The 25,212-nt window shown below is 27.7% G+C and overlaps 1 protein-coding gene across 2 annotated transcripts; it reads right to left on the bottom strand.

Moving 5' to 3' along the window:
- Positions 1-1,241: 1,241 nt before the first annotated feature.
- Positions 1,242-14,282, bottom strand: LOC123300571 (anillin-like). 2 transcript variants are annotated; one of them, XM_044883170.1, is made up of 13 exons: positions 14,204-14,282; positions 13,982-14,046; positions 12,877-13,905; positions 11,559-12,606; positions 11,168-11,345; positions 6,722-6,842; positions 6,522-6,653; positions 5,436-5,786; positions 5,078-5,366; positions 4,082-4,323; positions 2,902-3,276; positions 2,150-2,322; positions 1,242-1,657 (listed from the first exon to the last, which is right to left on the bottom strand). In XM_044883170.1, the coding sequence occupies exons 2-13, from the start codon at positions 13,997-13,999 to the stop codon at positions 1,567-1,569; spliced, it is 4,047 nt and encodes a 1,348-aa protein (XP_044739105.1). In that variant the 5' UTR covers positions 14,000-14,046; positions 14,204-14,282; the 3' UTR covers positions 1,242-1,566. The 2 variants fall into 2 exon arrangements, with proteins under 2 accessions (XP_044739105.1, XP_044739097.1); XM_044883162.1 differs by having other exon boundaries at positions 6,522-6,656.
- Between the last annotated feature and the right edge of the window lie 10,930 nt (positions 14,283-25,212).

Raw genomic sequence — 25,212 nt, forward strand, 5'->3', positions numbered from 1 at the left:
AAACATATTGAATTAATGACTTTTTATTTAAATTTATAAGTTTTACACGAATTTTACGAAGATAAAATACTCTTCATCAAAATCAATCGGAATTTTCTGATGATTAGCATGAACTGAAATTACTAAATATAACTCAAGTTTAATTGGTCTGAGTTAAGCTAGCACGGGTTGGGGTGGTTTTTGGCCCTTTTTTTGAAAGATAAATTTACAATTTACTAGGTAGTTTACAATTTGACGGAAATTACAATTTTACATATATACTTCGTGAAATAATAAAATAGTTTCTAAAACTATCCAAACTTAAGTATCACATTAAATGAGAGAGTCATTAACTGTAAAAATGGGAAATATATTTTATTACTTTTAACATGAGCTAATAATAATTATAATTAAGATAAGAAGGATATCGCAAATAGATTGATAGTACTTAAATCAAGGGGTCCTCGGTGCCCTACTGGAGAACAATCTGTCACCTGAAAGCGAAACATCTCCAGGCAGATAATTAATGCTAGTCAACAATTCGTTCTATCAAAACTGAATTAGTTAAATAGAATAGCATTTTTAGTGCACTAAATTCTAATGAAAATCAAATAATCTATATTATAATTTAGGCCATTTACATTACTAAATAAATTGTTTATATAATAAACAATTGTATAAATATATTATTGTTTCATTTTTTTCGAAAACGAAAGAAAATATGGCATTGAGCTAAATTATTATTTCAAGTTAATTAATATGCCCACAAAATTTTATTTTATCAAAATTGCAAATGGATTATGTGGAGTCGAAGTTGAACTATTAAAATCTGATGTTCTTTGATTTCTGAAAAATCTGATGATTTAGACTCCCGTCTAAAATTTAAAAAGTAAAGGTTTCTAAGACCCTTTGACCATTAAAAAAAATTTTAAGTCCTGTTTTGAGTTGGAACTCCACTTTTAGACAATTTTAATTTTTCAAATACATAAACATAACTGCTTGAGACGTTCTCGTCTGGCGAAAACTTTCAAGTTCTAACTTAAAAACAACTAGTAGAAATTTTGTTTACAAGATATTGATCTAAAGCTAGCAAACGAAAATAAATAAAAGCTTGCAAATAAAAACAAATCATGATATATATAATAATAATTTTATTTATACAGAAGAAATATTTTTACAATTGTAAACTTTAATATTATTTGAAATCCTTAAAAAAGGTTTCCAGTATTATAATAATACCTACGAATAAGTTAATAACAAAATAAATTGTATCAAAAAGTTTAATTAATAGTTAGTATAAATAGGGGCGGATACAATCTTTTGGAAGTCATCTTGGATAAATACTTTATAATTACTTACTCCATTTTACGGCTTATAAAAAGTTATTTTACAATATAAAATAAAAATGGATGCGTAAAATTATTGTAATTGTTCGTGTCCATGACCAGCACTCCTGACCACACTCTAATTTAAAATTTAAAGGCTGTATCCGTCCCTAAGTATAAAAAATATATACGATATTTAAGATAAATGCAAATATATTGGAATATAATGGCCCCATTCTTAGTAATACAAGTGTTAAAAACGTTATTTAAATGATTTTATTGACAATAGAGCTTTATTTAATTGTTGACACCATTCAATTCGTTCTTCTTTTGTGTCTGCCGATAACAGATGCCTAAAAATTATAATCACTTATTAAAATAATTACAAGTAAAAAAAAACAAAAATAGAGTTCTCATTTATTATTATCTTCGATAATATTTATATTTATGTTGTTATTAAGTGTGGGATAAGGAGACTAGAGCACAATGACAAACTAAACGTAAGAGTGAGGGCAAGAATAGTACGCATAAATTGGATGCATATTTTATGCTTTTGATTTAAGAAACTAATCGATTTAATTAATTTATTCGTGAGTCAAATATGAGTTTTTGGGGGTGGCAGCCAGGTTTAGTGAGAAGAGCGTAGTTAGCTAGTGATAACCGCTGCAAAACTTATTACCCTTCACTCATTTCTGTTCATGATACTATAAGACGACAATGTAGTCTGATTTAAAGATGACAAAATAAATATTCAACAAACGAAAATTGTGTTTTTTATAAACAAAACCCTGAAACATATTTTACATAGCAGCAGTATATTACATATTGCTCTATAAAATACCTACCGAATTAAAGTTTGATCTTTTTTAATCACCATAACAAGACTTTCAGCATCACCAGGTTGTCGAGGACGAACAAATTCTAATAAAAATGTATTCGGTCGTGCACAAATATCTCGACTAACTAAGTTCACATTTTCTGTGATACAGCCTTGTAAATTAATCGAATTTATTGGAGCCTAGATAAAAACAAAAGAGATTAATATTTGATACATAGAAATTTATGTGCGAAAAACTTGATTTGCTCTTTTGATGATGTTTCCAAGTTTTTTTAAAGTGTGTAAAAAAACATATTTTTTTGAATATTTTCAAAGATAAAATATTTTGAACTTTAGAAAGAAGCTGATTAGAAACCATCGACCTGCCTCGATTTCGCACGGGTGCAATGCTGATACTAAATATACTACAAAAATATCTTTATATACAAAAATGTGTTTATTTACGACACCACATTAGACACCTTTAATATATCAGTGTTTCTCTACTACATTATGCATGTATGATAAACCTTCCTCTTGAATAACTTTATCTATTAAAAAAACCGCATCAATATCCGTTGCGTAGTTTTAAAGGTCTAAGCATACATAGGGGCAGACAGCGGGAAGTGACTTTGTTTTTATACTATGTAGTAATGTTAAAATGTTTAATGAGTGAAATAAATTTTGGTATATTGGGAACAACTCGAAAAGATAAAAAGTAGTAAATAAAGTTATTCAAGGAAGCTCACTTTCTGGTGACATATTTTTTTATGAACTCACTTTTTTACGTTCATCATCTGGATATTTCCAATAGCTCAACGATTCACCTTTCAAATAACACCATCGTCGATGCCACGCTCCAAAACCAGAGATATCTTCAAACATTGTTAAAAATCCTCGCATCTCAACATTTACAGAAATATCACATTGTACTCGCATTTGGATATTCCCTTCAAGTGGGCTTATGTACGGTACTTTATTCAATGACCATTGAGTTCGATTTACTTCTTTAATAGAGAATATTATGTATCCCATTAATTGGAAAGAGGAAGTTCGTACTGCGTTTGGACCAGCTGGTGATTGAATGGACGGTTTTACAAGTTTTGAATCTTGGGAAGAATGTTTTGTTTTTTTTGGAGTTAATAATTTACCAGACTAAAAAATGTAAAAAATTACAGTAGAAATGAGTTATCCTAAATCAAAGTATATTTGTGTAAAAGTAGTCAGTCAAATAAGAGAACCAATTTTATTGATGTAAAACATCTAATACCGATTGTGACGTGGTGACGCGTCGCCATAACATAACATGACGGCTCATTTTTTTTTTCATACAACTTAAAAGTTATATCCAAATATTAGAATTATTTTTCTAGTAGTACCATACAATTTGTATGGTTTACATAAAAAAATATATGTACATTGAGATAAAATTAACATTATTAAATAGACGAAGATACAGCAACACGGAGAAGTTGCATGTTTTTAATTTAATTTTTTTTCAAAAGTTTTTTAATTAATTTTTCATGTAAATTTACAATTGAAAATGGATTTTCTAAACTATAAATTCAAACGACAGTGACGTAAACAATTCGCTTTCGTAACGCCATCGATCGGAGAAATGATAAAATAAAATGAATGATAAATATTTTGTCTCTTAACTGGCTTTCACTATATTATAATGCATATTTCCATAGAAACCGATTTACTCACAACCTCAACGGTTGTAAATACGTCACTACCGTTTTTTTTTTTTTTTAAATAAAAAATATAACTATTTTTTATTAATTATTAATAAAAAAAAGGAATTATTAATTTAAAAATATTAGTTAAATATACTTTAGATTAATTATTCTTTCATTTATATATGAATTTGTGGCAAAAAAAACTTAAAGCTCTCTATTCTATAAAAGGTAACTATTATTAAAACAGTCCTGTATAGAGCCTGTTACAATATATTTACCTTTTTATCTTTAGCAATATGGTACTTTATTTCATGTGGTAAAACTTCTTCGTGTGCTTGCATTGAATATACTTCAACAGTGATTGTAAATTCTGGATGAACTTGTTGTAATTTTAACGTACCAGGTATTCGTACGCATATTTGTGGTGGATTTGGAGGATTTCCTGTTGCAGTTAACGGTGTAGCGAACACATGTTCAGCATACCGAATTAAACATAGGAAGTGGTGACCTAGTCCTCCCGCTAAAAATTATTAAATATTATAATTTAAAAACATTTAAATAGCGTAGAAAGTTGTTGTTTATTTCATCCGAGCAAGTGATGGAAAAGGTAGTTAGTTCTGCTACATATAGATAAAGAACATTCAATCGGTATAAATAATAACTCAACCGGAAAAAAATCACCATTTCTAATAATTTGATTGAAATAAAATCGTTCTCAGGAATTCTAACGTCCAGGGCCGCCTTATCCGGAGATGCAAGGGGTGCTTGCAGCCACCACCAAGACTCATACCCATAAAAATATAGGCATCAATATTGTTTGGGAACCTAATGAGTTGGAATTGCTGTCTTTAATTTTTATAAAAAAAACATCGCTCGTTGTATATAGACTCGATTTTATGTAATAATTATATTTATTCCAATAACTTAATGTTCGTGTTTCCTAATGTTTGAACATCTTTTACGCATATATTTAACACTTCCTGTAACAGTAGTAGAAAGCAAAAGGCCTTTTCCAAAAATTGATGTTTAAAAATATACCTAACTCTAAGTATTAAAAGGAATATAAAAATTAAATTTTGGGTTTTTTATTGACAAAGGCGCATGCTGATTTTTGCACCCCGGCGCCCAATATAGTTACGATAGCTCTAGATATGCCATAAAAAATATGGTACTATCTGCTAAATTTGGTTTCTAGTTTGATGAAAATTTCTTCGTTTATATAACACCCAAGGCATAAGATGGAAAATTAATTTACAGTTTAAATAAAATTTTACCAGCAGTTAAAGCTCGAATATAATCCCGTTTTAATGGAAGAACAATATCCGATATCGTAATACTACAGTGATCCACATTTAACACATTTGAGTTATTCGAAGTTGGATACAATGTTCGTTCAATGCGTAGCCGTTGAGATTCATGTAATGCAGCTTGACGACGTTGTGTCGCAAGTAACAGTAACCGTTCAGCTTCGACTTCTTCGCTTGACCCAGAAAATTCAATTGTTGATGTACACAAATTTATTGCTTGACTTGCCTGAGAAATAACTGTTTGCTGCTTACAAACCTAAGAAAACGAACAAATATTTGAAAAACATAAAATTTTTTTGGTGATCTTAGCGAAAATAATGATTACCTCATCCATAAGATGTTGAATTTTTTCATTAATCAACTTCTGATCATTTTCTTTATCACAAACACTTTGGAAATCATCTTCAGATTCAGTATCAATTGCAGATTGTCGAACAATTTTTTTAATCGGAGTTCGTTGCTCTTGACTCTGTTGACGGCGATAAAAACTGACTGTATGAATTAATGGAACAGTGGAATCGCCATCTAAAATATGTGTTGGGGCATCATTATTCTGTTTATGTTGATCAATGTTTGTTGCTTTAGTTGGTGATGATAAGTAATTTGAGGATGTATTCGAGGATGACGTAGACGAGCGCTTGTAATTAAATGAATGAGATGCTGCGGTTCCAGTTTTCTGAAATAAAAGTTTTAATACTAAATACTTTTTTTCTTACTTTTAAAGCTGTCGAGTTAAAATTTGGTCAATCATAGTAATAACACTTAGGATATCAGGATGAAGCAGAAAAAAAGACATTTGTTTCGACAACTGGAAGCGAGTTTTTCTCGCTGAATTCGATTCTATGCAAAACAAGGATGACCAATAATTGGGTATTCGTAAGAAGGGACATTTTACCTGGGAAAAATACTGTCTAATAAAAACTAGACGACGGCAGTGCCTTTAAGAGAAGGAGGTCATACACAAGTAGAATTCATAAACATTCTTTAATCGATTTCTTAGTGTGCCTTGGCTTGAGATGTTATTTGTTGAATAGCTGTACAAATATGTATAATTTTAATTTATAACACAAATTAATTTGATATTGCAAGTATGAGTAATGAATTTCGACTTAATAACTTTCGAAGGTATATAGGATTGGGTTTTGTTTTTTGTTGGCTTTCTCAGGTTTTAAACATTATTTATTGTATCTTAATACTTTAAGCTTCAAACACCCTAATCGGTTTATCAAATTTGATCTTATATTAAAGTTATTGAACCCAAAATCCAACCAAAAAATAACGTCAGCATTTCAAAACTTTTAAACTGTCTAGAGAACGTTAATAATTAAATAATAAAACAGAATAACTTAATAGAGAAAGTTAGGAGCCTAAAATATTAAAACTACTCAATATTGTAAATTAAAAATTATACCGATAGTGAAGTGCGTGAATTTTTTGGTGGTGTTGGTCCAGCATCTGTGTCTGTCGACTGTTCATCTAAGTATTCATTCATATCATTTAATACATCTGAAATATCTGATGTTGTTGTACTTTCATCCAAAATCTGCTACAAAATTTTATTTATTTACTTCAAGGAATTCACACTTTGATAATCTTTAATAATATATTTACCCGTTTATTTCGTGAATTATTGTGATTTCTATTTACAGCTTCCAATATTTCACGACCAAGACTTGTATCAGCAATATCAGAGTCAGCAATTGATTCATCTTCCTCGTCATCATTACCAATACTGTAATTTTCATTTGAAAAATTTCTTTTACTTTTTGTGACATTTGGGTTTTTTATTTTGATTAAATTTTAAAGAACAAATTAAAAATTTAGGAATTCTAACTTAATTCGTTCTTTAAAATATAATCAGACTTAAGAAAACATTACACTATCTGAGAACGGAAAACTGACTTTTAGAAAATTTTCTATTGGAAGGAATTTCATTTCCATAATATTCTATTATTTCAATAATATTTTCGGAAGAAAATTCCAAATTCCAACTTATGTACGATTATAACTCCTAATATAAGGAAGGCCAAATTTATTGCGGGAGGTACATTTCGACCGTTTTGTAAAATCGCCAAGTTTCAATTAACTTACATTCGATTGGACGTGATTAATTTTTACATACATGTGAAAATTGTCTGCTAAATTTAAACGCGTTTTGCTATGCCGTGCAAAAAAAAAAAAAAAAAAAAAAAAAAAAAAAAAAAATTATTTGGTCTGAAATGTTCCACAACGCAACAATAATAACCCTTAATATAGTCTATAAAAAAAATAATTGGTTAATATTTTTCTCAATTTTTGTTACAAATTTTTGAGATAGTCAAATTACAGATTCATCATTTTGTAAATTTTTTGCTTAAACGAAATAATTTGCTCCATAGAAAAGGGGATTTTTCTCAAAACAATTCATGGAGCCAAATCGAACACACTAGCAATAATAAAAATTGTCGTACGAGAAAGTGTAATGATCTCTTAAGGTACAAATAGAATAAAAAAACAGTTTAAACAATTTTATGTAAAAAATATAAATTTATTAAGAACGTCATTTTTCATAATATAAAAAAATATCTACAACCTAATTGTTTACATATTTATTAGTAACTATATTATAATCACACATTTGTTCTCAAAGAGCCGGCACGTTTTGGTAGGACAATGGCTTTGTTTTATGTTCTTAAAACCTATCGAGAAATACTCTATGAATCATCCTGATGTAGTTCCCATGATCACGAAAAATTTTAATGGCTACTTTTCCATGTAAGTCAATCAAGAGTACCAATTTTAAATATTATTTCCTGTAAGATTATGTATATGTATTTGTACATTGTATGCAAGTATACTATAATAACTGATCGCAAAATACACGATTACAGCCTTATGTGTACACATACACATATTTTTATAGGAAATAATACTTAAAACTGATCGATTCAGTTGAAAAGTAGACATTACAATTTACAGTGATTAAATTTTTGTTAAGTATGATGCAATTTATACTTTCCAATGAGTTTTAAGAACTTTGAGCGAAAGTCATTTTCCTACCAAAAGGTACGGGGTCTTTTAATTGCTCATGTTCGATATGCAAACTACGTTATTCAATTAATCAAGATACACAGGCATACAACGTTAAAACTAATGAAAATAAACAAGTAAATATTTTTTACTTTGTACGCCTGCGCTGCGCAATCAATTTAAACAACGGCCGGTCGATAAATCGACCTTGTCCATTTAAATAATATCTTATACAAAAATTAACAGTTTTAAGATAGTACTATCGGTAATAGACTATGCATTCAGAATTTAATGAAACTTGGCATAGTTGTCTATTATTATATCATAATTAATAAGTTAAATTTTTAGGGGCCTTCAGAGAACTGATAAAAAGATATTTTAACATTGATCCTTATGGGAAATCACAGATTTTATTTTATTTCACAACTCGACGTTCAGTTTTTCAGTTCTCTGAAGGCCCCTAAAAATTTAAATGGTTAATAATAATGGACAATTATGACAAGTTTCATCAAATTCTGAATGCAAAGTCTATTACCGATAGTACTACCTTAAGTGGTATAATTTTCGAAAAATAGTAATACATTATTTATTGATTTATTTACCCACAGAATACTGTTAGATATTTTTAATTAATAATTATAAATTATTGTCCCATATAGCATTAATATTTATTAATTAATTACACCAATAATATGTAAAAACAACTTTGCCAGGTTTTTATTTAATCTACGGAGACGGTTGCTTTTACTGGGAAATATAAAAGAAGTTTGAAAAAATTGAGATATATTTTTGATTTGAAAAGTATGCCCACTCAAACTGTATAATTTTCAAATAAGAAATTATCCAATAAAATATTTTTCATATCGTATTTTTGTTTTATTAGTAAAAAAAATAAAAAATAAAACCATTTTCAAAGCTATAAAAATAATTCAATCACATTATTCATAATTAAAAAACGAAATACTGTATAATTAATGAATTCATTTCCATTTTAAAATGAATTAAGTTTTTTTTTTTTTATTTCAATAAATAACGCATTATTATTAATTGATAGGGAATAAATAAAATAATAATTTTTCTAAAATAATACTGATAAAAAAATGTTCGTTGTATGCTTCAAAAAAAATTATAATGCCAGTCACAATATTATCACGATTTCATTATACTGAATTTTTAATTAGATTGCACACAATTTGAGTATGTATTCTATACAGGGAAATGAGGAAAAGAATCGGTACTTAGCCCGAAAAGTATCCCCGAACTTCTAATGATTCCTTTCACAAAAAACATTTCTAACCCATCCTGAGAATTTTTCATACTCGTTTACTTCGACAAATTATAATTAAAAATTGTTTCTCTCAAATTTTAATAGTTATTTATAACAATTCAAAATGCTTGATAAATGGTGTATGGGTTAGTTACTTTATGAAATTGAAATTGACGTTACTTGAAATTGAAACGAATTTAAACGAAACGCACGCTAAAATATATAAAAATCCAGTTATCAATTTTGTATTCTTTATCGTTAATGGCGGTCAGACCCAATTTATAAATCCAAAAAGAACCGTTATTATTCAAATTAAATGTGAATGAGAATTTTCGGAGTAGGCTAGAAATGTGTTTTAAAAGAATAAGCCTTCTTGAAATTAATTAAAGTCACGTGTTTTCTTTTCATTTTTGTATACTAATACTGTTTGAATAGGCCTTTTTCATCACGTCATAAGGGCAATTTCAGAGTTTATTTTTTCGGGCTGGCAGCAGTAAATTGAACCAAGATAGAAGATATTTGTTATTCATTTTATCATATTAGTTATAAATCATTGAATCCGAAACAAAAGTGAAACGTGATTTTAAAATGAAAAGTGCGCATTGAGTTAAAACCAATTAAAAAGTGACTTAAAACCGTTGAGTCACAAAACATCAAACACCACTTTATCACAAATAAAAATTTTTCATAATATATTAACATTGACACATTTACTAGTCTATATGTATCAATCACTGTGCCCGGTCAATACTAATATACTATTCAGTATTTCTTTTGCATTCTAAAATTTATTATTCGTGATTCAAAATCTAACAGCTTCTAAACAGCCAGTATCTCCTTTCTTCCTCGTTCGATGATAAATAACTATAACTGGGGTTCCGGGGTAGTTTTGATATATTCTGTCCGAAGACATCGTGTTAAGTATTCAAACAGTAACATTTAGAGAGCGATCGTAAAAATACAGTTCTGAATTTGTAATCCTTTTAAATAATTTTTTCTATCATAATTGTTCACTCAAAATCGCTGAATGATAACATGCTTGTCTTGATTTATGCTAAAAGCTTTTTAATTCCCTGAATAGTTTTCTTAAGTTCACCTTTCTTGATATAATTTTAATTATCAAATTGTTTGAAAATTTATTCAGCGGAAAATTTTTGAGTATTTGGGGACGTTATGGAATTTTTAACATTTTTTCAAAAATTCAATGTCAAGAACGACAGTGAAATCCAACTTTCTGGTAAATTCAACGAAATTATAATTTTTTATTTCTCTGTGCTAATAAGAAATATGAAAATGTTGCAAAAGTTATATTTTAGTAACTGTTTTTTATTTTGAGCACGAATATTCTATTAGTTAATTTTATTTTGTGGAAATCCTTATTAAATCTTTGTCATTTATTTCTCTCAGTTTGTTAAATAATTCTAAATCAATTGAATCCTATTTGAACGATAAAACTTTTGGCGTAAACTTAAAAAATTAATATTTTAAGGATACACATTCGTATTGGAACATGTGGAATGCCTTAGAAATTAATCCGTGATTATTAAATATTACTACATCCAAAATATTCCAAATCGAACATTCCAAACAATTATCATATAAAAAAAAATATAAAAATTAAAAAATCATTCTGATTTGTATTTTATAGAAAAACAGTCTTTCATTTTTTAGTTAATTTTTTTAAGTACCTCAACTATCAACTAATTAATAAAAATAAAATAATCATGTTTAGTTAATTAACACAAAAGAAAAATAATATCCAATCCAATAAAGTATCGCACCTGCTATTGTTTTCATCTGAACGATCTTCAATCTGTTCTTCAACTTCGGTATCTTCATTCGCTGTAGATGCTTCTATATCCGATAAGCACGGATATAATTTACCATTTTTTGGTGGTGATACCTTTATACGTTTTACATCTTCTAATACAGCTTGAACTACAGGACTATCTCCAGAACCTTAAAAGTATTTTATAATTATTTTAAATATATTTATTTGATAATAAAATATTTTATAATTTAATTTAAAGTATGAACTTATTCAAAAAATTTCTATTCAAAAATACAGAATGAATCATAGCTTACTGAAAGACTTAAGGTATATAAGGTCCTGAGAAACGGTAAATATTTTTCAAAATTTTTGAACAAGTTCATTAATGATTAAATTCTTACTACGCCTTTTAGTTGTGTTTGAAGTCGACTTAGATGAATCTGATGAATCAACACTTAATAATCTGGTTGATTCAATAGATTTTCTAGATGTTTTCGATGTTTTTGACGCTAATGATGCTAAACTTTCCCGACTACGTTGGAATGTAACTATTTTACTTTTTTGTTTAATCATCTTCGTTGTTTCAGATACTTCCGTATTATCTTCGTCTGACGAGGATTGTTCATTGTCTTCTTCAATATCGGAATGTTCACTCGCCTCTTGTATTTCTTCATGAATAATCTCTTTATTCTGATTAAAACGATTCTTTAACATTTCAAGTTCACGTTGTTTTTCCGATTCACGAGCATTTCGAATTTGAGATTCAGATATGGTTGTAGCTTGATGTAACAGAGCTTTTAATTTACCAGCAATACCACTACTTTCTGATACAGATTTAACAGTTGATTCTGGTTTAGTTTTGATTTGTGGTTTGTTTTTTTCATTTTTGGATGGAGATTTCTTACTCTCCTTAACAACTTTAATTTCTGTCTTTTCTATAGGTTTAACTCCTTCTTTTGTAGGTTTTGTATTCTCTGTGGCAGGTTTAGGTACAGCCATTGCAAAAGCTGCCTTTGGGATTAAAGCTTCGCCTTTATTTTTTTCAAACAAAGCTTTGCGTTCAGATACGCTTAAAAGCGCCGGATCTTTAGTTTTTGATGGACTATTCGATTCAAATAGTGCTGTTTTACTTAAAATATTTTTACTTGGTGATTTTGGTTGAGATTTTGAGACAGGTTTCGTTTCTTTTTTCGATTCTTTATCAAATTTTTGAGCAATTTCAGATATTTTGGTTGCATCATTCTTTTCTGTTTGTATATTTATTTTTGTGGTGATTTTTTTAACTGGCGATGTATTGTTCTCAATTGATTCGTCAAGACATTCTTTTTCATTATTATCAATTTCTTCAGTTTCGGATTTATCTAAAGTTTCATTTTCGTTTTGAGGGCGAGTGTAATCAAATACTAATTTTTGTGATGTTGATTCAATCCGAGAAAAGCCTTGTGATTCCTAACAAAAATATATTAATTTAAGAACATATAAGAGTTTAATGGTTTTATTGCACGTTAAGAGAAAAAGATCTTCTCAAAATTAAACTTCCAGTGTTTTAATATAAAACAGGCTACTTGGTGTATGGCTATAAATTGCTAATCTTTTTTAGGAGGCCTGGTAGAAATTACATGCAGGAGAGAAATTCATAATTTATATTTGAAATAAAAAAAAAACACTCTCGAGTACTTTCTTAACACAACAAAAATATCATAATGAAAAAAGGCTTACCAATGAATCCAAAACATTTTTGTCCCATTTTAATTGTTTGGTTGGCGATTTCGAACCAGAATTGTCAGATTTTGGCGTAACAGGGGGTTGTGGTGCTGGAGATTTCTTTTTTGGAGGAGTTTTTGTCTTAGTTGCAGATTCCTGAACAGGTGGTTTTGGTGCTGGAGGCTTCCACGATTTTCTAGGAGTTTTAGCAGAATTTACATCATTCGTTTTTTGGTGATTTAATTCGTCTTCCCAATTGTTACGATCTGATGCTAATGCAGCTAATCGTTTTTTTCTAGCTTCATTCTGTTGTTTTTTACTAGCAGGAATTTCTTCGTCATTTTTATCATCTGAACTTAATTCTTCATGGAATTTTTCTTCAGTTCTTTGAATTGGGGATGACAATTCTGCATCGTCTGTGTATAATTTTCCAAGTTGTTTCAAACGTGATTTAACGTCTTTTCTAGACGACAAACTTTGATTACTCGACTTGGAATCTTTGTCATCATTTTCAGAATCACTTGGATTCTTTTTGGACGATAAACTTTGAGTACTAGCAGACTTTGAATCTTTACCAACACTTAAGTTCTTTTTAGACGACAAACTTTGACTGCTACCGGCTTTGGAATCTTTATCATCATTTTCACAATCACTTACAATTTCAACTTCAACTCGAACATCGTCGGGTGAATTGAATTTAATTTCCATTTCGAAATTCTCTTTTTGAACATTAAAAGTTTTATGAGTGAATTTAGGACTATTTTTTCCTGGTATTTCACTTGAAATACGCGTTGTGCTGCTTGTTTTGGAACATGCTGTATTTAATCGTTCTACGTTTTCTTTAACCGAATAAGTTTGATGTGATAAAATTGAATCAGAGTGAACTTCTTTCCGTTTTAATTTTGATATTTCATCAAGATTTCTACTATTTTCAGTGGGTATGTTAGGTTGAGATTCATGTAATGGAATTTTTTGTTGTAATCCTAAGTCCGTAAATTTAGTATTTAATTTTTTTTGGCGTGCTTGTGCATTTGCCATCATTCGCTAAAACGTTATATAATTCATCAAAAACTTTTCAACTAACAAAAAAGAAAACAGGTTTGCTCAATTTAAAACTTACCTTTGTGTATTCGTCCATTGTAAATGAATTAATGAAATTTGTAATAATTATCAATTAAATTGCAACTAAAATTAATGAATAAAATAAAATTTATCTTAATTAATATTAAACGGAATATTATAATGAAATTGTGTATATTAAACCATAATCTGTCATTTTTTTCTTTACAGAAATGACCGTTATTTAAGGTAAAACAGTGGCTTAACAAAAACTTTTACATACCTGGCATCAGTGGCATTCAAACACAATAAATTACACTTCAAAACTTACTTTAAATTAACGTAAACAATTAATTAAAATTAATTCCACTAATTTTTAATTATTTTATAAAATTTATGTAATTTTTTTTAAAATAAAAACACTGCCTTATGTTTATTGCACTTCAAACGAATTTAAATGTTCGTTACTTTACTTAAAATTTATACACAGAGGTCACTGTTTATAATATTTCAAAAATATTTTCGTGTTTATTCTTTTTAGACTTTAACGGTATTTACATTCGTAATAAAACCATAGACCCAGAATCGAACTAGAAGTTTTAAACCAAGATTAAGAATAGAAGTTCTATGGTTATTACAGACTTATAGTTAGGTCGGATAAACCAATATAACTCCTAACGTTTCTAAATAAGTACTTTGTCCTAGATTAAAAATATTTTTCCAAACTGAATTTTTAGTCACCTCTTTTTATTTGGATGTAGTAATGAATAATCTACCAGAAAACTAACTACGATAGTGTGCGCAGGAATTTTAAGGTAGCTTTTTAATTATTTTTTCAATATATACTAAGTTATATTTAATAATTATAGCCGACTTTTTTAAAACCTAAACATTCTATCGAAAGTGAATTGTATGTTGGTGCGTTTGTTTTGAAACAGAGCATTGTACGAGTATGTGCAATTATGTATCTTGCATAAAGATGTAACCTCATTATAACGCTTGAAGCTGGCTTTGAGCGTCAAATAAGGGTTCCACCTAGCTGAAAAAAAATTGAGTTATGTCCAGCGTTAAATTGTAAAAATGAGCGACAAAAATGTTTATTAATATCGAAAGTCGATATCTCGAGATATACATACACTATAAGTAATTCTCTAACCTCATTTTTATTAGAACACACGGTAATGATAAACTTCGGTGATTACAATTATTATACCCGGTATATACGTAATATATGTCAACTTTAGTCCCAAGTTTATAACGCTTAAGAATTGTTGCTACGAATAAAATTTTGGTATAGGTGTTTCAACAATTAGGGTATTTCAACAATTAAACTCAGTAAATTGTTTGTTTTTAATTAAAATTGTATGAAATATTTTAAATTGTTATATCTTTTCGATAATTGAATATAAATTTATGTAGCCTTCAGTACTGTCGAGATCAATCCTGAGAATAAAAAGCTAGAGTATATACCTATAAGATCTTTCGATGTGACATGGATGTGACGATGCTAGTTTTTTTCCCCAGAAGGCAGCACGACCTAAACTATAAACCACGTGACCTAATTAGATGCCCAAATTCAGCGAATAGCGTCAGCATTAAAATACACCTGTAATCAATTAATGATTAGCCATAATGATAAACTCTTATTTTTAGAACTGTTTTAAAACAGTGATACTTAAAATTAATATCTAATTGTGCACCAGCCATTTTGATCAAGATCGGGGCGCGTATACATTTTACACATATTTTCAAAAATTAAAATATAAAATTGGGAATTTCTAGATAAATATTAGTGGAATTACATGCATTTTTAATAAATTTTTTAAATTTATAATGCATCGGACCGGTACATACAGCGACATTTTAATCTATTGTGGCTTTTTTATAGTTTATACCAATCAAAAAATAACTTAAACAAAAATTGCAAAGCCTTAATAGTTAATTTAGATCCTATAAAATAACAGAAAGAATAACACTTTAAATTAGAAAGTTGATCCTCATAAAAAACTGATCTTTTTTCGAAAATCGGTAGCTTTTGGAAAAAAATGTCATTATATTGCATTAAATCGAAAGAAAACACGTTAGCTACGGAAATTAGCTAGTGTCAATGATTTTAATCTGATATTTTAACTTGAAGGTCATTTGACCTTGATTTCAATTGATTTTGAAAATTTATCTGGGCTTAAAAGTCATTAACACAAACGAATGATCTTTGTTTTCCTTTATAACTTTTGTCTTAAAAAACTTTCTAAAGCTAACGTATTTTCTTTCGATTAAATGCAATAAAGAAACATTTTTAAGCCGCATTTCCTCCGAAACCTAACGATTTTCGAAAAAATCTTTTAAATAAAAAATGTTAGTTTTTTTTGAGAATCAACTTTCTAATTTAAAGTGTTATTTTGCCTTTCCTTTTAGGATCTAAATTGACTATTAAAGCAATCCCATCAAACTTTTGTTTAAGTTATTTTTGTATTGGTTAACTACAAAACGAGTTGTTTTAAAATGGTCCACTCTGTATAAAGTTTCAAAAGTATGGTTATCAATATAAAAACTATCACCAACACATGCTGTCTTAAGAGATAATGTTTTAATTTCAAAGTGTGCTATAATTACTAGCACGAAGTTTAATTTTTTAAATTTCAGAGCATGTTTTCTCGAAAACTACTAAAATTCGGTAAAGTATACCTTAATAAAATATAATATAGATTCCGAATCTATTTGAGGTCATTCGGGGATCTGATCTCATTCCGGATTCCAGTTTTTTAAACCAAAGAAGAAAATTAATAGGAACATTAAAAATAATGAGTAAAAAATAAAAACACGAAAAATCAAATTTATTTCATTTGAAATATTAAATTAAGCTTCTAATTTCTTTGTAAATTTTTAGACTTAACAAACAATTTTAATAATTTTTATTTGATTTAATACAAAATATTACATAATAAACTATATAAGTGCTTATATTCCCAAACACCAAAATATCAAAAAAAGATTAATCGTAGTCGTAGATTTATCGTATAATCTATACATTTATCATTATATCTACACATTTTCTTTGCAAGGTCACATTGACACATTTATATAGTCTATTCAAATTAATTGATTAATATTCTGTATGAATTCAAGCAAATTAATTACATACTTTTTTGTTTTGGGTTTACTATTAAACATTACTCTTATTAAAGATCTGTCTCATTTTTGTTTAATATTTGGTTTGATTTTTGGCACATTAGATGCAATATTTAATTAGTTTAAATGTTAGACATAAACAATTTTAAGATTAGTAACTTATTTATTATTATTAAATTATATATTGACTGTGGTCCCATTTTTTATTAATGAATATCAAAATTAATTTAAAATTGTTTTTGTATTTTGGATAAAATTCGTCTAATTTTAATTTTTATAAAGTGTGATTAATATAATTGAATTAGCAGCAATTAAAAGAAACAAATTCTGAAATTAATTTTTTAAAATATATACGTATAGTAGATATTTAAAATCTATGCCACTAAAAATAATAAGGAATATCAAAAGTAGTGAAATTTCTTTAGATTATTTAGATATTCATGTTTGAATAAATTTACTATAGGAAACTTAACAATGTTTCGTTATTGTTAAATTTGAGATAGATGTATTTAAATTTGCTCCTGTTATCATCCATGCTCTGAGATAAAACAATAATGACAGGAATCAAATGATGTAAAGGAAATTATCCCCCTCTTCCCTCCTCTGTAGTCATTTAGAAAGTATTAAAATGTAAATACTTATGCATAGTGTGTATCGTTACTAAAAATTTAAATATTTATATTTATATTTAAAATAACATTGAGTTATTGAGTTAACGATACATTGAGTAAAATTCTAGAAAAACGAATATAAAAATAATAGTTCAATATTTGAAAAAAATTTGTGGAGGGGGATATTCCAAGTTTGAAATTTTAAATGAATATTTCTTATTCTTTATAGTTTTAACTATTGAGGGTAGAGGTAAGGAGGACCATCTTAAATAGAGGCCAAAGTAAAAAAGTGTCCAGCTGAAAACATTAAATAACAGTTCTAAAAATTGACCAGAATGTCGCTTGTATAGCAAAATGTGTTTGATGTGAACTTTTCTATCTTACTCTTAACAACGTGTTTAGATCTTTATTTTACTCTTATTACTTTGAGCACTTCTTTTAAAACTTGCACTATTTTCTTATTTGCTGTATTTCAATGGACACTTTTTATATACAGAGATGGTCTGCCTTATCTGTACCCTCCAAGAATTTGAACTGAAAGACGGGATTAAAAACATAACTTTTTTGGTTTTAAAAAAGAAATTTTTTTAACTTAAATCTGCTGATTCATAATATTAGCCCGCACTATATATTAGTGACAGTTTTATTGGGTCTAGAAAATTTTTATTTGCGCTACAAGTTTAAATTGGTCGATTAAAAAACAACAAAAACGGATCTTCATAAATTTTAAACTTATTGCGTAATTTAAAATGTTCAGGGCCCCGTGGACTATATAATTGAGGCTAATTTAAATTTAAATACCGATTAAATAATTTTTCTATAGAAATTTCACTCTTATAATAAGCAAATGAAAATTTAAAAATAAAAGATAAAAATTGTTTATATTTAACACTATATTTTTTTAACGGTAAATAAATCTACTTCCAAAATAATTGTGTACATTACATAAATTAACAAATAGTATGCGTATTAAACACATTCATTTATTGCTGTGCTTCATAGCTTTGGCCACATGGATTTTTAGATTAATTTTTGAAAAACATGCAGTGAAACGGTGCAAACTATTGATCTAGTCATATATAACAGTTAAATGGAGCTATAGAAAGTATGAAAATAAAGCATACTGTCTTAAGTTCAATTTTTTAACTGATATATTTTATTCTAGATTATTCACTACTAACGAATCGCCCTTTCAAATAGACACTAAATAAAAAATTCATTCTTTACAATTAATCAAGTATTTAGTACGCACACCGAATTAGGCAATGTAAACAAGATACGTAGACTAGGAGGTAGTGACAATTGAATTTTACAAATTTTCAATGATTATTTCTAGTTCATATACTGATTATCAATGTTTGTTTCCATACGGCAAATGAATAAAATATTGTGAGATAAAATTTTTTTTTGCTTTAAACATCATTAGAAAAATTCTTATTTAAGCGCTTGGGATCTTCTCCACAGGTTAAGAGTTCTAGGTAATCATGCCTCAACATGGATGAGTGCGTAAGACGAACGTGAAATCACTTATGAAAACTGCGGACTCTCTTGTTGTGATTTATCACTTCAATCATTCCGTTATACTGATGTTTAAAAACCGGATATCAATCTAGAACTAAATTTTACGAATGTGATACAGAGAAAGTGATCAAACAAATTTGTCACAAAATAAGAAATGACGGGAAGACGAATGAAGCAACAGATTCTCTAGGACAAGTTCGTTATGCTCAGTCTGTGATGTTTTAACCAAAAGTGTGGCTGCGGCAAACACACCTTGATTATGTGGATTATACAGAAAGACAATGAGCAATACAGGAACAAATCATTTATCTTATTCGTATAAGGACTCCTAGTCCCTAGTCCTAGTAGGGTCAGGGTACGGCAGGTTTTCTCTATTTATTATTAATTTTAGACACTTGTAATTACATAGTGAAGACTGCAGAGGAGAATTGAGAACTTAAGGTAGGTATTTTACAATAGAAAATGATTTTTCTTTGACTTTAATAAAATAAAAAGGATATGTTTATAAACTAAAGAGATCGAATTCGTAATTTTTGTATTTAGTGTAAAAAGAATTTAAAAAAAATTTTATTGAAAATGATATTTTTCTGACTAAATAGTCCTTTAGTACAAAGCACTTCTTAAATCAAAACTCATACGCCCTTACCTCCTAATCTAAACGACAAAGAAATTTATAGTATTTAAAAATGTGTGTATATAATATATAACTATGTATTTTAATTAAATAGCATTCGATATAATAAGAAAACACGAATAATATATCGAAGACTATTAATCAAATAAAAACATAAAATTGGGCTTAGTCGACATTGGCAGTGTCTCTTATATAATTCATTTTATTATTTTATTAAACTTCATTTTGAAATTGAATTTATTCATTTTTTTAATATCTAAAATCATAATTAATAAAATTACAATAAATATCCCCCCTCTATATAACAATGAATTGTTCATTGGATTCTTAGTTTCATACACATCGTGGATATTTGAATTGCACTGTTATATTACAATAATAATGTAAATATATTTAATTAATATAATAATCTAAACATTTAATTACAGAGTGCGAAATTTAATTACTGATTTTAGTTAGTGTGATAGATTCATTTGATTAAATTTTCCATGTTAAATATGTATTTATTATGTGGTTAGCAATATTTTAGAGAGCACACTAACACTCCGAGACTCGAATCTTTGAAAACAGAATAACCATGGGAATTGCAAAGATACTGAAAAAAATCGATAATTTGCAGAGAAACAACAATTCACTCAATCAATGAACTAGAAAAAACGTGAGCATTTTATACCCCTTGAAAAAACTGGGAAAAGAACTCAATAATATAGGATAATTAAACGTTCATATTTGTTAATGTATAATATAACTGTTAATATATAATAATGATGGCAGGGACGGGCGTATACTCAGAAATGCTGGACATACAAGTAATACGGACTAATGGATGATGTAAGCAGACAGCAACAAAAGATAGATTGATGTGTCCTGTGAGAAGCGAAGAGCGAAAGTGAAAACTGCTAGGAGATGCCAAAATTGATACAAGTCAAGCGCACTGACGGCTAGATCAAATCACCTTGATAATAAATTGTAAGAAACTTTTCTCACACTCGAGCGAGCAAAAGATATCTCAGTGAATAATAATTGAACACTTTCGCGGATCATTGTGACAAAAAATATCTATCTCGGTACTAAAAACTCAGGGAAGATCTTGTATACATGCGTGTAGTCGGGGTAGTCCTCTAAAAATAGAGGAATCGCAAATATTAATCACCATAGAGAATTATTTGCCGCTTCTTAACTTTGGAAAACTAATGCTCCATTATAATAATAAAATTGAATTTTTTAGGTGTTTTAGCTTTTCATGAAACTGAAAATACTTGTATCTAAAAGATTCGAGAAGAGATTACGAGTTATCGAAAATTATAGCAAGTGACTATTTAAACATCTATAAAAAAATACGTTGAAAACAAAATGTAAGTAATAAAAATACTAGACATCAGATAATGGAGAGATGTCGTGAACGTCAAGAATGTTAATATTAATTCTAAAATTAATTTCATGTCAAAGTCAACACGAAAATAAATCAGTTGTGATAATTTCGACTTACTTAGTATTTAATGCGGTAGTATATTTCGAAGACTTTCCAAGAAGTTGCATTTTTTCTATGAGGTAAGTAGAATCTAATAGAAAAATTCATATCTAAACTATTAAAATTTAAACAAATGAATCTACTAATACTTTATCTTCATTTTCTTATAAAATTAAATATTTGTAGACACATAATACAATTTTACAAAACAAAAAAACATTGAAAATAGTGATGAAAAATAAAATAAGGTAAACTTTCGTGTGATTTTGATAATTTTTTTTAACACATAAAAAATTATTTTCTACCAAAAAAAAATTAAAACTCTATAATTATATGTAAAAAATTGACTCTGGGGTTTTGTTTTCGATTTACGTGAATTATATTTATTGCCTCTATAATTTATTTTGCCAATTATTATCCTATATTTATAAACAATAGTATATAACAATTAAAAATAGTCTTCATCATGGTTCAAGAGCTTACTGTAGTTAAATACCTCTAATTGAACAGAATATCGCCTTATGACTTACAAAATTTGTTTTGATTTTTGAGATACGACATTGCCTAAGTGTATTTTTATTATTTAAAAGTCGTCATAAATTGAATCATTTCATTGTAATATACAATAGGTTAAATCAAACAGATAATGCGATTTTTATCAATTAATGTAGCTACAACAAATCGTTGAGGAGTTAATTACACTTACGAGGTAGTCATTCTTTATATGGAACGAGAACCACTTTTGTTACATATTTAAAGAAAGTTCAAAGAACCCTGTAAAATCCTTATCGAACACGTGTTCGGAATTTTGGTTTAATGTAAATTAAAGACAATATCTCGACTGTTTACACCACCAATGCTCTTAACGAATCTTGCACGCATCTTCTTTGGAAATCGATGAATTTAATTTAAGAGAAATCTAACTATAGTGAGCCCTTGTAATTATCATACTTTTGATGGTAGTGTGATAATATTCAACCCATTTACATTTTTTTTTAATATTATTTGTTTTTGTCGTTTATTTTTTATTTTTATAAACATTAATAGGCCAACATAGTATGTCGTTATATTATTTGTAAAAAGTATATTTCTTTTGTTCGTAAACATTATAATAATTGAATTTTATATCGCATGTTTCATTCGATATGTTTAAAATTATTTACAGAAAATTGTAATATATATTGGCATTAAACGTAACAATGGATAGGTTAAATCTATTCAAAATAATACAATTTATACATATTATACCGGGTGTTCTACAGTTTAGTTGCTAGTATATTTGTATTCTTAACTACCAAATCTACAAAAAGGTACAGTCAGGTTTTTTCCCAAAGGTTTTTTAAGCTATACTAATAAAAGTTTGTAATATCGGATTAATTAATACCCGCATAAATGAAAAGTTAATTAACAAATAAAAATTATATTATAAAGTGTATTAACATCTTATCAAAGTTTTATTATCACCAATTGTAGCGGTTATAAAACTATCGAATATCTCTGGCCCGCGTGATGCAGCTTACATGCGATGTTCATGTAAAAAATATCCAGCTATATTTAGTAGATACCTATGAACTAAATTGTCTGAGTTTTGTCAATTGGCGTGGGGTGCCCTCAAGTACGGATTTAAGGTACGAAAGATCGCATATAATTTTTTAAAAGAGAAACAAAAATGGCCGAAGAAAAAAATTTCGTAAAACATAGTGTGACGTAATTATTTTAATTAAGAATTGTATGCAGAAGTTAACATAAGTTTTTTTTTTTTTTTTTTTTTTTTAAATTTAATATTTAGATTTTTTATTTTAAGAGATTTGTGCATTCAGTTAAAATTAACAGTATAGTTAATCATTCAGCAGGTAGAGCTACAGTTTTTAAATTTTATTTCAATGTATTATCGTACATAATACTGAAAGGGAAATCGACAAGAATGAATTTTTAAAATTATATGAATTTAAATATAAATCAGCCATAATAAAAAAAAGATGGAGTAGCAGTAGCTCTGTGTCTAGGAGAACATCAATTAACATCATTGACTTTATATGTAATGTAATATCAATGATTAACATCCACGTGAAAGTTTATATTTTTATAAGATTTTGTATTTTAACATTTACTACATATTAGCATAGCACACTTTGCTTAAATAACGTTTGGAATCTGTGAATTCTTTCGTAAATTTTATTCATTTTAATTTATTTATATTTAATTATGCATAGCTTTTAAAAAAGTTTTCTTGGCGAAGTTCAATATTATTTATGATAAAGAATAGAAATAAAATACAAAAATTGATTATTATTTTTTATTCAACAACCCAATTGTACACGAAAACGGATTTCGAGTTTCGAGTGTTTGATAGACAATCCGTACGATTTCCATAAACTATTTTTTACGAATGCGGGTTATTTTTTAGGAATTTCATTTTGCTCTATTTTGGGTGCAGTGACATAGTTTAATACCCTTTGAGTGTTCCCTATAATAAAGCGACTGAATGTGGAGATCTGAACAATCAATCCAGAATCGAATCACGTTAATCACATAATTTTGAAAATCGGGTCACCCTTAAAAATTGTCTTTTGGGACTTTGTTTTATGATTTTATAGAAAAAAATAAAATAAATTTTAAATATGAAATTGATATCTAGTTTATAAAGTAAGTTAATTAATGGTTTTTAACTAGTTTGTTCACCCTGTATACATGTATATATGTATATTATATCTTTTTAATAATTATTTTTTATCTCAAGAAAAATAGAAACGATTTTAATATATATATTTTTTGTTTATAATTTATTTGTATTATTTGATCTATTTTTATAAACCTAAAAGGTAAAGTTAATAATAGCCTTGTCTCTTTATTAAACCTATCACAGGCCGTAACAAACTATACATAAGTTTTTCAAAAGTGCTGTTGTAATTCTTAATAAATATCAAATGTTAAAAACTGCAATTAGTTTACATAAAAAATGTAATTAATAAATGAAATAATAAATATTCCACAGAATATTTATAATAATAGATTTTCGTGGCAATAATTTTTGTTTAAAATACAGACAAATGTTCTTTGATTAATTTTTTTGTCCGATTAATTTTTTTGATATTGCAATATCGTTGTTAAGAATAGTATGAGGTCTCTACAAAGTGAAATAATTTTAGCGTCTTTCTTTTAAATAAACCGTAAAATAGTGACAAATCAGGCTTAAAATCTTATCTGCATATAAAAAATTACTGATCTCACTGGATTTCTCAGGATTTGTATTTTGTTAAAATATATCCCCTTTAGAACCCACAATAAAAATATTTAGCTAGATTTATGATAGATTATTATTAATGTGATTTTTTTTATGATTTCGTAAAAAGCCAAAGCAACAATTTATACTTTTGAAAAAAAGTAAATAACAACATACACTTTCAAAAATCTCTGTATAATGTCTAAGTTAATTTTTTTTTTTTTTATATATATTTTCATTAGATTTCACAACAATTTCTTAATGCATTATCATTCTTACAGGTAGATTATTGTATGATAACAGTTTGAATATCCTAGGCTTCTATCAGTCGCACTATACATCTGCATATTCGTGACTTCGACTGCATATAGTTATTCAACTGCAACCGACTGCATTAAGTTGATCATTTTAACAGTTTACATGCAATTGATGTATACTCAACTGCATGCATTCTAGTGCGTGAAGTTGAATATATTAAGTTACAAGCTATTGTTACATTTATGCAGTTCACCCAAAAGAAGCTTGACTGATGAAACTTATGAAAATAATCAAATCCCATATATTTCTAATGCATTAAAAATTATGTGAAAAATTGTAGGCTCGTTATTATAATGAATTTGATTTAAAATTTAATATCACGTACTACTTCATAACTTCAACACTTTTCTATTGGTTCATTGTAGATTGACTTAGGAATGGAATA

Source organism: Chrysoperla carnea, chromosome 1 (genome assembly GCF_905475395.1).
Source record: "Chrysoperla carnea chromosome 1, inChrCarn1.1, whole genome shotgun sequence".
In the NCBI taxonomy this organism is placed as follows: domain Eukaryota; kingdom Metazoa; phylum Arthropoda; class Insecta; order Neuroptera; family Chrysopidae; genus Chrysoperla; species Chrysoperla carnea.

Coding starts and splice junctions, on each gene's coding strand:
- LOC123300571 (XM_044883162.1), bottom strand. Junction 12,607..12,876: donor AAAATGTTTTGGATTCATTG/GTAAGCCTTTTT, acceptor TATTTTTGTTAG/GAATCACAAGGCTTTTCTCG. Junction 1,658..2,149: donor AAAGATCAAACTTTAATTCG/GTAGGTATTTTA, acceptor TATAATTTTTAG/GCATCTGTTATCGGCAGACA.